Genomic DNA, 14,973 nt, shown 5'->3' with positions numbered 1-14,973 from the left:
GGTACAATTGCAACATTTAAGAGGCATTTGGATGGGTATATGAATAGGAAGGGTTTGGAGGGATATGGACCGGGTGCTGGCAGGTGGGACTAGATTGTGTTGGGATATCTAGTCGGCATGGACGGGTTGGACCGAAGGGTCTGTTTCCATGCTGTACATCTCTATGACTCTAAATATAGAAGCATTCCTACAGGAAACTCAGAAGAATCAGAGTGAGGAGAAAGGAACTATTTGTAGTGAATATTGAATTGCCCTTATTGGCAACTTCCAATGACAAAGATTATAGTTTTCCACCTCATTAAGTATGGTCTTCGAACTTCTCCTTGCAGTGTGCCTGTAATAATTATATTAGGCAAGATCCAAGAGCTCAGCCACACAGTATTGAAATATACACCACAAAGGATATGAAATCAAATCAGAAACACTGGAAATACTCAATACGTCTGCAGTGGTGATATACGAGGAGCAACATTTTTCAGTGGCACTACTGTGATGTTACTACTGACCCGAAGGTCAAACAGATCTACTACTTTCATACTCCATCTCTAAAGGAGTTGTACAGGCATTGAGGTCCAGATTGGACAGTATACGAACAGCAAATTTTATGTAAGATGCTTTCAGCACTATATGCAACATACTGGAAAATTATTTAAAAGTAATGCAGACGATCATACACTGACTGGTAGTTCAAGCAACATCTGTAGGATAAGTCTTCTGACAAATCTTTTATTTGGTGTGGAGATCTCTTTCATATGAACATCATCAGTGGTATTGACTGTTATGTGTCATCCAATTGTGTAGCAGGCTAAGATGTTGTCTTTACTGGTTCAAGTAAAGTTCACCAAATAAGCTCAGGTGGATTGTATGGTTTAATTTCAGCTGCTGTATTTTGGTTTTTGTCGAACATCTTGCTGATAACGTCTGAGGATACCTTTCCGAGCAGTCAGGGATAGAAAACATTTCCTATAACCCTGTGAAGTCAGTGTTTTCTTCCATGCTGATAGTGTAAAATAAGTCTAACTCCAGTAAGTGATTTGTGCTGGTTGTAACTTCTCAAGTTCAGCAATTAATCTTGGGTAACCTATAACAGTTTCCATGGATTCTGTTTTCATAAATCTGACATTGGTAGCTTTCTCATTAAGTGGTTGAACCACATGAACTAACTACAGAATGGTGAGGGCAAAACCCACTTCTTTATTCAGGGGTAAGCTTTCTTGATTCTGGATATACACATTCTCAAATGTTATTCTTTATGTTGTAGTGACACTCAGAACATTGCTTTAATTTTGGAATTGATGAAATTAATGAAATCATTAATGAAATTGTCTGCAGTTTCTTCTGGAAGATTAGCTTTTCTGGTGAATCATGCCCATTCTAGAATTCCATTTGTTCTTAATTTTCAACACTTTGTAATGTCTATCTTTCTTAATCTTCTGATAATTCATAATTTCATCAGCTGTATAACCTAGTGGTGCATTAACTTGTTCCACTTCTGATTTGACATTGAGTTTTGAAGCAATTTTGTATTTTAATCATTTTCTCCATTTGGTCCACTCTCGTACTCTTTAGGACTACCTCAGATCTTGAATTTATTAGGAAGTCTTGACTTTTTCCACTACTTCATCATGTGTTGATGAAACGTATGCCTGGGAAAGCATTTTAAATCTGAATAATTTCAACACTGTTTTATATTTTACGTTCTATAAACTTGTCTTCTATTCAGGAATACAATTTTATTTTAAAATACTATAAAATTTGCTACTGTTTTCTGTACCTTTTTTTATATTTGCCTATTTTTGATAAATATGCATCACTGTTGAATTAAATCAAATTCTTCCAAAACAGCTGGTTGTTCTGTAGTGATTTACTGCTTTGAGCTTCAAAATGTTCTTTTTCAGAAAGCCAGTATTTTTAAAATTGCTCATAATTTGGGGCTGGGAGGGGAAGGTAGTTGGGAATGCAATAAGTAGATGAAGGTGGGGCAGAAGGCAGTAGGTCAGAGAGGAGAGTGGAGCAGATAGATGGGAAAGACAATGGACAGGGTCAAGAGGGCGGTGCCGAGTTGGAGGCTTAGGACTGGGATAAAATGGGATGGGGAAATTAGGAAATTGGTGGAATTGACATTAATCCCATGTGGTTTCAAGGTCCCAAGGCAGAAAATGAGGCGTTCTTCCTCCAGGCGTCGGGTGGTGAGAGTTTGGCGATGGAGGAGGCCCAGCACCTACACGTCCTTGGTGGAGTGGGAGGTCTACAAATGTTGTTCCTTTTCTTCAGGTGATTCTGAGTAGTTTTCACTCTTAGTCTTTTTTGGACTTTACACAACAGAGTCCATCACTGCAAGCATGTGGTATGTGACAGGTAAATGGAGTTCACAGAGCTGCTTATCATGTCATAACATATGATATCTGGGTACTAGACTGTGATTGGGGCACAGTGCCGCCACCAGTCCTCCTTTCAATGATAGTCTCAGGAGCAGTTTGGTAGTTCACAGACATTGGCATTCGACATGTACCAGCCTCTGTGATCTCTCATGGCACACCTTTGCACTTCAATGATGTACCTTGAGTTATCCCAGCAATTGTCACTGTAATGATGTAGCAAGGGCACTTTGCATTCAGGGACATGCACCTAGCTGTGGACAGAACCAGGCTACATCTCCAGCATTTTGCTTGCTGTCATAGCACTCTTTCACTCAGAGCCTACCTGGGCGTGTGTAGCTTCCCTGCCTTGTATTGCCTTGCCGTTTTGTGCATTGCTGCCTCAGTCAGAAATACCATGTTTCAAGAGAGCAGTAACATGGTGACATGCCAGTTAGCTCAGACAAAGTCGGGAAGTTTGCAACAATTGCCAGCTGACCTCAGTCTAGTCAAGAAGGATAGTCTTCACTTCGGGGATCCTGGCACATTAAGTCAAGGGCATCCTTATATATCACTCCAAATCCTACTCTAGATGGTCACAGTCATGATCCACTACTAATAATGGGTGAGGAGCCAAATGATGGGCAACACATCACCTATTTTGACTTTTACTGCCCTACTTTGAGCTGTTTAACTCCTGGAATGACAGAAGGGCAAATATTATGGAAGATGGAAGTGGGTGGCATAATTATTATTGTTGGTGCAGGTGGGGAGTTTTCCTAAGTGAGGAGTTTGGCACACAAAGGGTGACAGCACGGTTAATGGTGTCAAACATTGAGGTGGGTGAGGGCAAGTGGGGATGATGTTGTAAGCATTAGTGGGAGTGATAGAGCATAAGCCTAGGTGGGAGGTGAGTCCAGTAGCAAAGATAGAGTGAAGGTGAGCAATCGGAGAGAAGCTGATAGAATAGAGAAGTACATTGACCTTCTTCCTCAAGTGCTGGGCATTCCTCCAATTGGCTGCGACTGCTAACTTCAGTGGCAACTTCACACCAGGCTAGCATGGTCTGGTGTCATGTTCTCCACAGCTGATCGTTTGAGACGAATAAGTCCCACCAATGCATCAAAGCCAAGAGGAGCTGCAGGGCCATGCCAATAAAGCAGGATAGTAATTTCATCCTTTCTATCATTTTTGGTGCAGATGTCAGGAACCATGCGAAGTACCTCCAGACTGACAAATTGTCCAACTGGACTCTATAAATATGCCAACAGTGGCAGGGATGACAATCAATTTAGAGTGACTGGTGAGTAGCGAGTTGCTCCGGAATAGTGTGCTGCAAGACATGATGGAAATTGGACATGATACTTGCCATAAGGGTTAAAAACCTCACTTAATATCAAGTTTAACAAAATAGGGCAAGGAAATCCATTCAGCCTCATGGCCAGAATCACTCCACCAAACTTGATGCAACTCGCACTTAGCCAAAAAAAAAAGATTCAGCGATATGTATATTTACGTATCTTTAAAATGATCGTTACATAACAAAATATCTATGAACAGTTTAAAGGGAAAAAAGCTCAAGTTAAATGTTATAACTGGTTAAAGGTGGAAAAATCCAGTTAAACAGATTTTAAAAATTCATACTCAGTAGAACTAGTCTTGTAAGTGAAATACAATGGGCTGAATTTTCCCAACTTGGCAAGAGGGATTTATGGCAGCCAGTCTTCCATGGCCCACATCGACTTTTCTCATGCAAACAGCCACTCTTCGTCTTATTAGTGATGTGGTTAGCCTCTTTGGTGCCTGTTTCACAGACTTGTGTGATAGGAGAAGCTAAGGTGTCATATTAAAAACAATTAGCTTCACTGCACTTCTTTGCTGCAAAACACGAACTTCCCTTCATACTGTGGCTGTGCATCATTATCCCCAAGGAAATGGCCAGGAAAGGAAGGTTAGTGCCTCATTTCAATGGCTGAGAAATAAAGGTGCTGAGTGCGTGCAGAAGTTGGATGGTGGAGAGGAGAGCAGTGCTGGTAAAGAAGGCCATAGCACCAGAGAGACAGCCTGGACTCAGACAGAGGCAGGGTAAATGCAGTGTCCTGGTTCAGGAAAAAGGTTTTGATCTTCTTTGCTCTGTGAAATTAAATACCATCTTTGCTACCTCATACTGACATGGCCACCACTCACTAACTCTATCACTGCAAATGCTTCTCACCAAAGGTGGGTGGCACGGTGGCACAGTGGTTAGCACTGCTGCCTCACAGCGCCAGAGACCCGGGTTCAATTCCCGCCTCAGGCGACTGACTGTGTGGAGTTTGCACGTTCTCCCTGTGTCTGCGTGGGTTTCCCGGGTGCTCCAGTTTCCTCCCACAGTCCAAAAATGTGCAGGTCAGGTGAATTGGCCATGTTAAATTGCCCGTAGTGTTAGGTAAGGGGTAAATGTAGGGGTATGGGTGGGTTGCGCTTCGGCGGGGCGGTGTGGACTTGTTGGGCCGAAGGGCCCGTTTCCACACTGTAAATAATCTAATCTAATCTAAAGGTCATAGACTACAACTCTCATTATTTCAAGTATCATGTTCACTCAGTGGTTCGCAGCCAACTCACCCTCCCAAATTACTAACCCCCTCTACTCTCTGCTTCCTATTCAGTCAGTGAAGGCAACTCACAACCTCTCCTCCTCCTGCATCCTACAGTCATAGAGATATACAGCACAGAAACAGACCCTTTGGTCCAACTCATCCATGCTGACCAGCTATTCTATATAAATCTAGTCCCATTTGCCAGCATTTAGCCCATATCCCTCTAAACCCTTCTTATTCATATACCCATACAGATGCCTTTTAAATGTTGTAATCGGACCAGCCTCCACCACCTCCTCTGGCAGCTCATTCCATACACACACCACCCTCTGCGTGAAAAAGATGCCTCTCAAGTACCTTTTAAATCTATCTCCTCTCACCTTCAACCTATGTCATTTAGTTTTGGACTCTCCGACTCTAGGAAAAAGGCCTTGGCCATTCAACCTATCCAAGCCCTTCATGATTTTGTTAACCTCTATAGGGGTCACACCTCAGTCTCCAAAGCTCCAAGGAAAGTAGTCCCAGTCTATTCAGCCTCTCCCAATAGCTCAAACCCTTCAATCCCAGCAACATCCTTGTAAATCTTTTCTGAACCCCCTTCAGGTTTCACAAGATCCTTTCTTATAGCAGGAAGACCAGAATTGAATGCAGTATTTTAAAAGTGGCCTAACCAACATCCTGTACAGCTGCAACATGACATCTTAACTCCTATACTCAATGCACTGACCAATAAAGGCAAGCGTTACCAAACGCCTACTTCACTGCCCTGTCTACCTGCGATTCCACTTTCAAGGAACTATTAACCTGCCCCCATGGTCTTTGTTTGGCAACTCTCCCCAGAACCCATACAGGTCCTGCCTGCTCTGCCTTTGCAGAATGCAACACGTCACATTTATCTAAATTAAACTTGAGGTTCCACGGTCCATCTGATCAAGGTCCCCTTGTACTCTTGGGTTACCTTTTCACTGTTCAACCTTGGTGTCATCCACAAACTTACTAACCATACCTCCTATATTCACATCCCAATCACTTATAAAAAATTATTCTTGCAGCACACGCTCCTGTCCAATTTTGGCACTGGCCATACAGGCCAGCAGAGTACTCAAAAGACCATAAGGCATCAGAGGGGAAGCAGCTCATTCAGCCCATTTGTTCCGTCATTCAATAAGATCAGGATTGATCTGAATCCACAACTCTGCTTCCTTGACTTTTCCCATAACCCTTCATTCCCTTACTGATTAAAAATCTATGTCGACCTTGAATACAGCCCTTTGTGGTAAAGAATTCCACAAATTAACTACCCACTGAAAGAAGGAATTCCCCCTTATATCTCTCTTAATGCATGACCCCTTATTCTGAAATCATGTCCTCTGTTCCTAAACTCTCACATGAGGAGAACCAACTTGTCAAATCTGCTATGAATCTTCTGTTTCAAAAGGTCACCTTTCATTCTTCTAAATTCCAATAAATACAGATCCAACCTACTCAACTTCTCCTCATAAGACAGTCTCTCCATGTGTACTGTCTTTGCACTGCTTCCAATGCAATTATTATAATCTTTCCTTAGTTAGGGGATCCAAAACTGTTCACAGTAATCCAGTGTGGTCTGACGACTGCCTCATACAGTTTTAGCAATACTTCCTTTTTTTATACTCTACTCTATGCTGTAACTTTCTGTAGTATTTCTCAATCTCTCAATCTAAATAATATTCAGCTTCTTTATTTTTCTGACCAAAGTGCATAGCCTCCTATTTTCTTATATTATGTCCATCTGTCAAATTTTTGCCTACTCACTTGACTATTTCGATCTACAGATTCTGTATCATGCTCATTACTTGCCTTCTCACCTACTTTTCTGCCACTTGTAAATTTGGCATTCACTTTCAAGTCATTAATATATTGTAATAATTGTGACCCCAGTACTGATCCTTATGACACTCCAGCTGTTCGAGGTTGCTATACTAAATGTGCCCCTTTATCCCAACTATGTCTTTTATTAATTAGCCAATACTCTATTCATGCTAATGTACTACCGACACGATGGACTCTTCTTAAGTAGTCTAACGCGTAGTATCTTGCCAAATGCCTTCTGAAAATCCAAGTATAAATCCATATATTTTACTGCGTCTTCTTTATCTAACCTGCTGGATACCTCCTCAAAGAATTTTCAAGGTTGAAGGGATTATTTTTCCTTTGTAAAATACACATTTCCATATACTCTGCTATTACATCCTTTCTAACTAACTCTAACATTTTTTTCCCAATAACAAATGTAAAACTAACTATAGTTACTTTTTATCCACGCAGGGTAAACAAGCATATAACACCCCTACTCCTAGTTCCTTTCCTCTGCCATTCTTATGTCCAGGGATCTACCTTTCCTGTGGAAGATATTGCTCCTCATTGCAAACTGATGCCATCCTTGCATTCAGGTGGCACCCCAATTGTTTGGAAGCCTTGACCTTCCTCACATGCCACCCATTTGTCAAAATCATGGTCATCCCTGTATTGCCTGAGTACTTAGTGACCCCTCTTCCTGTGACTTGTGAAAACAAAATGCCCAAGTTTCGTATTTGAAACCTTCTCCCTTTTATAGGCCCAACTAATTTGTTGGGGCCGGTTATATCAGACTCCCCACTGTATCTACTTCTATACAGCATACCTGATCTAACTCTGACCCAACACGTAGACTATACAATCCCATCAAAATCTCATAATGTTCTTCAAAAAGCCCTTTATCAATCTCAACTCCAGTTATCAATGTTGGGCAGGTTCTTGTGGTTGCCCTCCCTATGCAATGGTGAAATGCATGGTCCCAACCTGATTATTTAGCAGCTTCCAAATACGTTATGGTCACTTAGGCCTAGTAGCATAAACATGGCACTATGTCTCTGGAACTGAATAATCAGAATATAATAAATCCCCTCCATTATCTGTCTGCCTTTTGACTTCTCTGGCCTCCTTCAACTAAGTTCTCTTTGACCAACTTTTGCATCAGCTCTAATATCTCCTTGCATAGTTCTATTTCAATTTTATCTTGCCACATGTTGCTATCTTAATAAAGGTGCTTTAGAACAATTAAGATTTTGCTATTACATGGTTTTTGCTTGTTATTCTATTTAAAAGTCCATTCCACACTAAGATTCTGCAACTAGTTTAGATGTTTGTTCCTTTGATCCAAACTGACAATTTTGCCTTAATTAGTTTTCTGGGGTCACTTTCCACAGCCTACTGTGGAAATACCTCAATAACAATATTTCTCACATCTTTCATACCTGAAAATACTTTGCTCATATTTCTGTTAATTTTGATTCCTAACACTTAGAAAAAATAATGTGGTACAAATTGCCCTTATAGTATATAATACTAACATATCTTTTATAACTTCTAGTAAAAACACCAAGTGGGGAATCTAGCTCATGTTGGCCATCACTTTTTTTACAGCTTCTGTCCTTAGCTTAGTGATGTATTTAGGAATCTAATCAAAAATCACAACACCAGGTTAAAGTCCAACAGGTTTATTTGGAAGCACTAACTTTCGGAATGCTGCTCAGGTGGTTGTAGAGTATAAGGTTGTAGGACACAGAATTTATAGCAAAAGTTTACAGTGTGATGTAACTGAAATTATATATTGAAAAAGACCTGGATTGTTTGTTAAGTCTCTCATCTTTTAGAATGGGCATGTTGGTCTCAGGTCCTGCATATGTAAATTCCAGAATTTTCTTAAAGTTACATTCTCAAGTGAACTTCAACAATAGGTGCCATATTGGCCCAGATAATGCACTGAAGGTGTGAGGTTGTCTGTGCCCCAATGATCAGACTGATTCTAATCTAAAAAAGGAATTTACAGAATCTGACGCGGATTTATGTAAGTAACTTTGAGAAAGTTCTGGAATTTACATATGAAACATGCCCATTCCAAAAGATGAGACTTGACAAATAATCCAGGTCTTTTTCAATATATAATTTCAGTTACAGCACACTGTAAACTTTTGCTATAAGTTCTGAATCCTACAATCTTATACTCCACAACCACCTGGTGAAGGATCAGCACTCTGAAAGCTAGCACTTCCAAATAAATCTGTTGTGATTTTTAACTTTGTACACTCTAGTCCAACACCAGCACCTCCAAATTATGTATGAATCAGTGTGATTGAGGTACTACCTCCTCAAAATGAATCAAATTAAGAAAAAAATCATTCTCATGCTCTGTCCTTACCTCATTCACAAGATCATGAAACCTGTTTCTACATTCAGATGTTAAAAAGTTTCTGCTCAAATATAACACTTATGAAACGGGCGGGGGGGGGGGGGGGTGCAATACTGCTTCTCTACACAAAATCTCTTTTAAACTTAAGATATTACACTGGACACTGCAGTTGATGACAGCTTCTCAAATCAGTTTTTCTGTAAGTACTTCAAACATTTGTAACAACCCATTTTAACCTCACTGGTTAATTAACTCAGTCAAACTCATACAAACCGGATAATCCGAATGTATCCAGAGAACTTACCTGGGATCTATCTTTTATATTGTAATTCTCGAGTTTTCCTTCACAAAGAATAATAAGCTTATCTAGTAACGAAAGAAGGAAGTCTATCGCATAACATCTGTCCTTGACTCCTCTCACCCAAGCGATCTGATCACCCCGTAGATGTCTCTTGCAGTAACCAGCTCTTTGACCGGCCAATTGCCCATCTCGTAACGTTCCTACAGAATGCAAGTTACGAACTTCTTCATAAACACAATCTCCGACTGCACTTCCCAAAAAATTATCAATGTAATAATAACCGTGTTCATTTAAACGAGGTACGACGCTCTCCCTCACTAGCTTCTCAAGATTTAAAACCATCTTGTGAAATCGTAAATCGAATCCTATCAGAGGATCCAGAATGGTACTTTTCCAATCACTGCAAGTTTTGAGTAACCCCGAATCAGTGAGCTTGCAAGATTTCTTGCTCTCACTAATATCGCGGCTTCCGCCTCTGGTTCAGAATCTTAGTAATATTTTCTGTATCTCAGATGACTTAAGATCGCAGAAATACCGGGACCTCAATTCTAAATCTGTCTTTCCAGCACCAACTATATTAAACTTAGCCTGTATACTGCATGTTGAGCTTCAGGCAATGACGTGCTCTTAGTCACTGGAAGCGACGTGCAGAATGTGGGAGTGGGAGGAGCAAACCGCCATTGAGGAATTTCAGCACAGCATGTAGACAAAGTTTCATGGGGTGACCCTACCAGGCAATAGCCCTTTGGTATGAACCGGAACGCAGAAAGATGAACCGTGAAAAGAAATGGTGACATATTCACTCGATTTCGTTATAGTTGGGAAACCCTGACTGTTAGTAAAATGAATGAATGATGAAGCGAACACAAATAAAGTTCGCTTCTTTCTTGGGTATTTCCAAGTAGGAGCAACATTAACTGATCACTAAATATCTTCTAAAGTAGTACAGTCTGGTCTCCCTCCTATAGGAATGATGTTGTGAAACTTGAAAGGGTTCAGAAAAGATTTACAAGGGTGTTGTCAAGGTTGGAGGATTTGAGCTGTATGGACAAGTTGAATAGGCTGGAGCTGTTTTCCTTGGAGCACAGGAGGCTGAGGGTGACCTTACAGAGGTTTATAAAATCATGAGGGGCATGGATAGGGTAAGTAGGCAAGGTCTTTTCCCTGAAGTGGGGGAGGCCAAAACTAGAGGGCATAGGTTTAGGGTGAGAGGGGAAAGATATAAAAGGGACCTAAGGGGCACCTTTTTCATGCAGAAGATGGTACATGTATGGAATGAGCTGCCAGAGGAAGTGGTGGAGGCTTGTACAATTACAACATTTAAAAGGCATCTGGATGGGTATATGAATAGGAAGAGCTTCGAAGGATTTGGACCAAGTGCTGGCAAATGGGTCTAGATTAATTTATGATATCTGGTCGACATAGATGAGTTGGACCAAAGCGTTTGTTTCCATGCTGTACATCACTACGACTCTGTAATTAAATGTGTTTCAAGGATATTATATCTATCAAAGAAATAACAGTTTTGATTAAATAATTTGGAGATTTAAGATCTGCAAATGCTGGAAGTCAGCATCGATAAAACACTGAGCTGAAAAAACACAGCAGGTCAGACAAAACAGAGGAGCAGGAAAGTGGATGTTTCCAGACCCTTCATCAGGACATGGGAGGGGAAGGAAACTCAGAAATAAATAGAGAGAAACAAGGGTGGGAGGGGGGTGGTCGGTAGAAGGTAGTGGAATGATGATAGGTGGATGCAGGTAAGGTGTTACTGAGATTGGTCAGTGGCAAAGAATGTGGTGCTGGAAAAGCACAGCCGGTCAGGCAGCATCAAGGAGCGGGAGAATCGATGTTTCAAGCATAAGCTTTTCATTACTTTCTCCCCCCCAATTAGTTAGTAGAAAGAGTGGAGCAGAATAGTGAGAAGGAGGATGAACAGGTATCTCAGGTCAAGGAGGCGAGGAGAGAGGGAGGGCTGGACATGGGATGAGGCTGGGGGTGGGGAGATTTTGAAGTTGATGAACTCTATGTGAGTTCATTGGGCTGTAAGCTCCCAAGGCAGAACGTGAGGTGTTGTTCCTCCAATTTATGTGTGGCCTCATTTTGACAGTGGAACAGGCCCAGGATGGCCAGGTCACTAAGGGTTTGGGAGGGGGGAGTTGAAATGGCTGGCAACTGGAAGGTGGTGTTGATTGAAGCATACAGAACACAGAAGCTCCACGAACCAGTTCCCGAGTCTGAGCTTGGTCTGTCCGATGTAGAGGAGACCACATCGGGAGCAACGGATGCAATAGATCAGGTTAGAAGAATTGCAGGTGAATGCAATTTGATTTTAAACAAACTTGAGGGTGCATTTGCACCAATTTTCCAATCACAGTACAGCACTCTGAATCCAGCGTCAAGGTACTAGAATAAAGCAAAGTGAGATTTTCATGAATGAAATCTCTCAGTCTCACTTTCTGGACTAATTTTTGGTTGTCACGAAACAAGTATAATAATGAAGTAACAGCAACTTTTATTTAAGCGACACTTTAAGATGATGTCCCAAAGAGCTACACAGATGTACTGTCAAATAAAGAAATTAGATCTAGCCAAAAGAGACTGACTGAAAATTTGATCACACATCAGTTTTAACGAGGGTCTTCACAGACATTGTCCACCACCTTAAATATTCACTTCCTCCAGCATCAACAAGCAAACCTTGACTGAAATTTGTAGTACCAATGTGCAACTCACGATTTTGTTTGTCAGCACTGACCAAACGTATGACCAAGAAGGACAAGTGCACTTGGTGCATGGGAATACAACCATCTAAGATCCCCTTCAGACCACACACTATCCCAATTTAGAACTACATCACCATTCCTTCAAAGGCACAGGTCAAAATCTAGAAAATGCCTCCCGAACAAAACTGAAACAGTACTTAAACACAGACTATTGTGGTTGAAGATGGTGCAACACTACCACCTTCTCCAGTAATTAGAAATAGATAATAAATGCTGCTTTGCCAGTGATGTCAACTTCCTGTGAATTAACAAAATGAGATGGAAAGGCAGAGACATTTCGGAAGGCAAAACTTGAGGTGTAACTGCATTAAAAATAATGATCTTGTGGCTACAGTAGATTACCACATGAAAATAAATATAAGTTTTATAAAAGGAGAGAACAACAATCTGAAAGCAATTGATTATTTTATGAATAGTGAATACAATTATATTGAATGCTTAAAGTAAAATAAAAAGGGAAATTCCCCCTAACAATTAATGTATATGTAGTTCTGCTTTAGGTGAAAACCCATTTTTTCCAAACCTACTAAATTTGCCATCTGTTCTTTTTACCAAAGTGTTGTTTTAACATGTCAATTTTCTCCTTAACCTCTCACCCTTTCCACCTTGCTATACCACTACATAACGCTCCTTAAAGTACCTTGTGTATAATTTTCTGGGATTTTAGCCTTTTTCCGTCATGAAGGTAGAGATAGTAGCACAGAGCTACTACTGTCACTGGACTAGAAATCTCGAGGTCCAGCCTAACACTTTGGGAACATGGCTTCAAATTCCACCACAGCAACTGCATCTCAATTAATGCAGAAAACCCACCTGGTTAACTAATGGCCTTTAGGGAAGGAAATCTGCCATCCTTGTCAGCTCCACTTGGTCACCACCTGAAGACCTTCTACCTGCCCTAGAACACTTCATTGCAAACTGCCAACATGACATCAGCCTCCTCAATTTCTCCATCCCCCTCACCCACTCCAACCTCACCCCCTCTGAACATGCAGCACTCCACTCACTCCACAATAACCCTGGTTCACCATCAAATCCACTGATAAAGGCGGAGTGGTGGTATTCTGGAGGACGGACTTTTATATCACAGAGGCCAAATGCCAACTCTCCGACACCACATCTTACCTCCCCCTTGCCTATGACACCACCGCGACCCATCATGCCCAAATCCGAGACACCGTCAGTGCAACCATTGCCTCCGGTGATGTCCCTCTAGTGCCTCCAAACTCATAGACCCCCAGCCCCGTACTGCCCGGTTCTACCTGCTCCCTAAGGTCCACAAGCCCAGCTATCCTGGCCGACCCATCGTCTTGGCATGCTCCTGCCCCACTGAACTCATCTTGTCCTACCTCGAATCCATCCTCTCCCCCTTAGTTCAGACACTTACCACCTACATCCGCGATACTAACCATGCCCTCCATATCTTCAACAACTTCCAATTTCCCTGCCCACAGCGCTTTCCCTTAACTATGGACGTGCAGTCCTTATACATGTCCATACCCCACAAGGACAGCCTCCAGGCCCTCCAGTTCTTCTTCTCCAATAGATCCATCCAGTCCTCCTCCTCTGCCTCACCAAACTGGACCTCACCCTCAAAGACTTTTCCTGCAACTCCTCCCATTTCCTCCAAATCAAGGGGGTGGCCATGGGAGCCCGGATAGACCCCAGCTATGCCTGCCTCTTTGTTGGCCATATCGAACAGTCCTTCTTCAGCACCTTCAGGCACCATATTCCAACTCTTCCGCCGTTACATAGATGACTGTATCGGTGCAGCGTCCTGCAATCAGGCTGAACTGAAGCAGTCCATTGACTTCTCCCACAACTTCCACCCTGCCCTCAAATTCACTTCTTGGATATGTCCCTCCCCTTTCTTGACATCACCATTTCCATCTCCGGCAACAGTCTCCAGACAGACGTCAACTACACATCTACAGACTCCCATAACTACCTGGACTACAGCTCCTTCCATCCAGTATCTGCAAAAACCCCATCCCATTCTCCCAATTCCTTTGCCTCATCTACTCAGATGAGGAGACATTCCACTCGTGAGCATCCAAATGTCCACCTATTTTGAGCAACGCGATTTTCCTCCGTCATCTAGACAGCACGCTGCCACACCACCTTCATTCCCTATTCCACCGCTCTAAACCCCCCCCCTCCCAACGCAATAAGGATAGAGTCCTCCTTGCCTTAACCTATAGTCTCCGCATCCAACGCATCATCCTAAAGCACTTCTGTCAACTCCAAATAGACCCCACCACCAAGAACATCTTCCCTTCCCAACCTTCTCAGCCTTCCGCAAGGACTGTTCCCTCTGACAGTTCTTGGTTCACGTCATCTCCACCACCAAACTCCCAGCTACCTACCCCTGCAACCAGATAAAATGCAAAACCTGCCAGTACACCACCCTACTCACCTCCATCCATGGCCCCAAACAGTCTTTCCAGGTGAGACAGAGGTTCACCTGCCTCTCTTCCAACCTAGTTTATTGCATCAGGGGCTCTCGATGTAGTCTTCTCTACACTGGGGAGACTGAACGTAAACTCAGGAAATGACTCACCGGGCATCGCAGCCAGGTCCGCAGAGGCCAACCACACCTCCCAGTCAGCGCCATTATTTTTCCCCCAACCATTCCCTTGGCCTCTTCCATTGCCAAAACAAACCACAGTGCCTATTGGAGGAACAATACCTTATCTTCTGCGTGGGCACCCTACAGCCTGGAGGACTCAAGATTTAGTTC

The 14,973-nt window shown here is 42.3% G+C and overlaps 1 protein-coding gene across 3 annotated transcripts in view; it reads right to left on the bottom strand.

Moving 5' to 3' along the window:
* Window positions 1-14,973, bottom strand: part of egln3 (egl-9 family hypoxia-inducible factor 3) — a 43,805-nt gene that overhangs the window by 25,142 nt on the left and 3,690 nt on the right. Inside the window, exon 1 of one of the 3 annotated variants that reach the window (XM_043697884.1) lies at window positions 9,451-10,037. The exons of the other annotated variants lie outside the window; for them this stretch is intronic. Within the exon in view, the coding sequence (XP_043553819.1) occupies window positions 9,451-9,789 (339 nt within the window). The 5' untranslated portion in view covers window positions 9,790-10,037. Of the gene's footprint in view, window positions 1-9,450; window positions 10,038-14,973 lie in introns of those variants that run through there. 3 annotated transcript variants of the gene reach the window in all.

The sequence above is a fragment of the Chiloscyllium plagiosum genome, chromosome 10, assembly GCF_004010195.1.
Source record: "Chiloscyllium plagiosum isolate BGI_BamShark_2017 chromosome 10, ASM401019v2, whole genome shotgun sequence".
Lineage (NCBI taxonomy): Eukaryota > Metazoa > Chordata > Chondrichthyes > Orectolobiformes > Hemiscylliidae > Chiloscyllium > Chiloscyllium plagiosum.
Note: the sequence above shows the minus strand (reverse complement) of the source record. Positions and strands in the feature narration are given on the sequence as shown.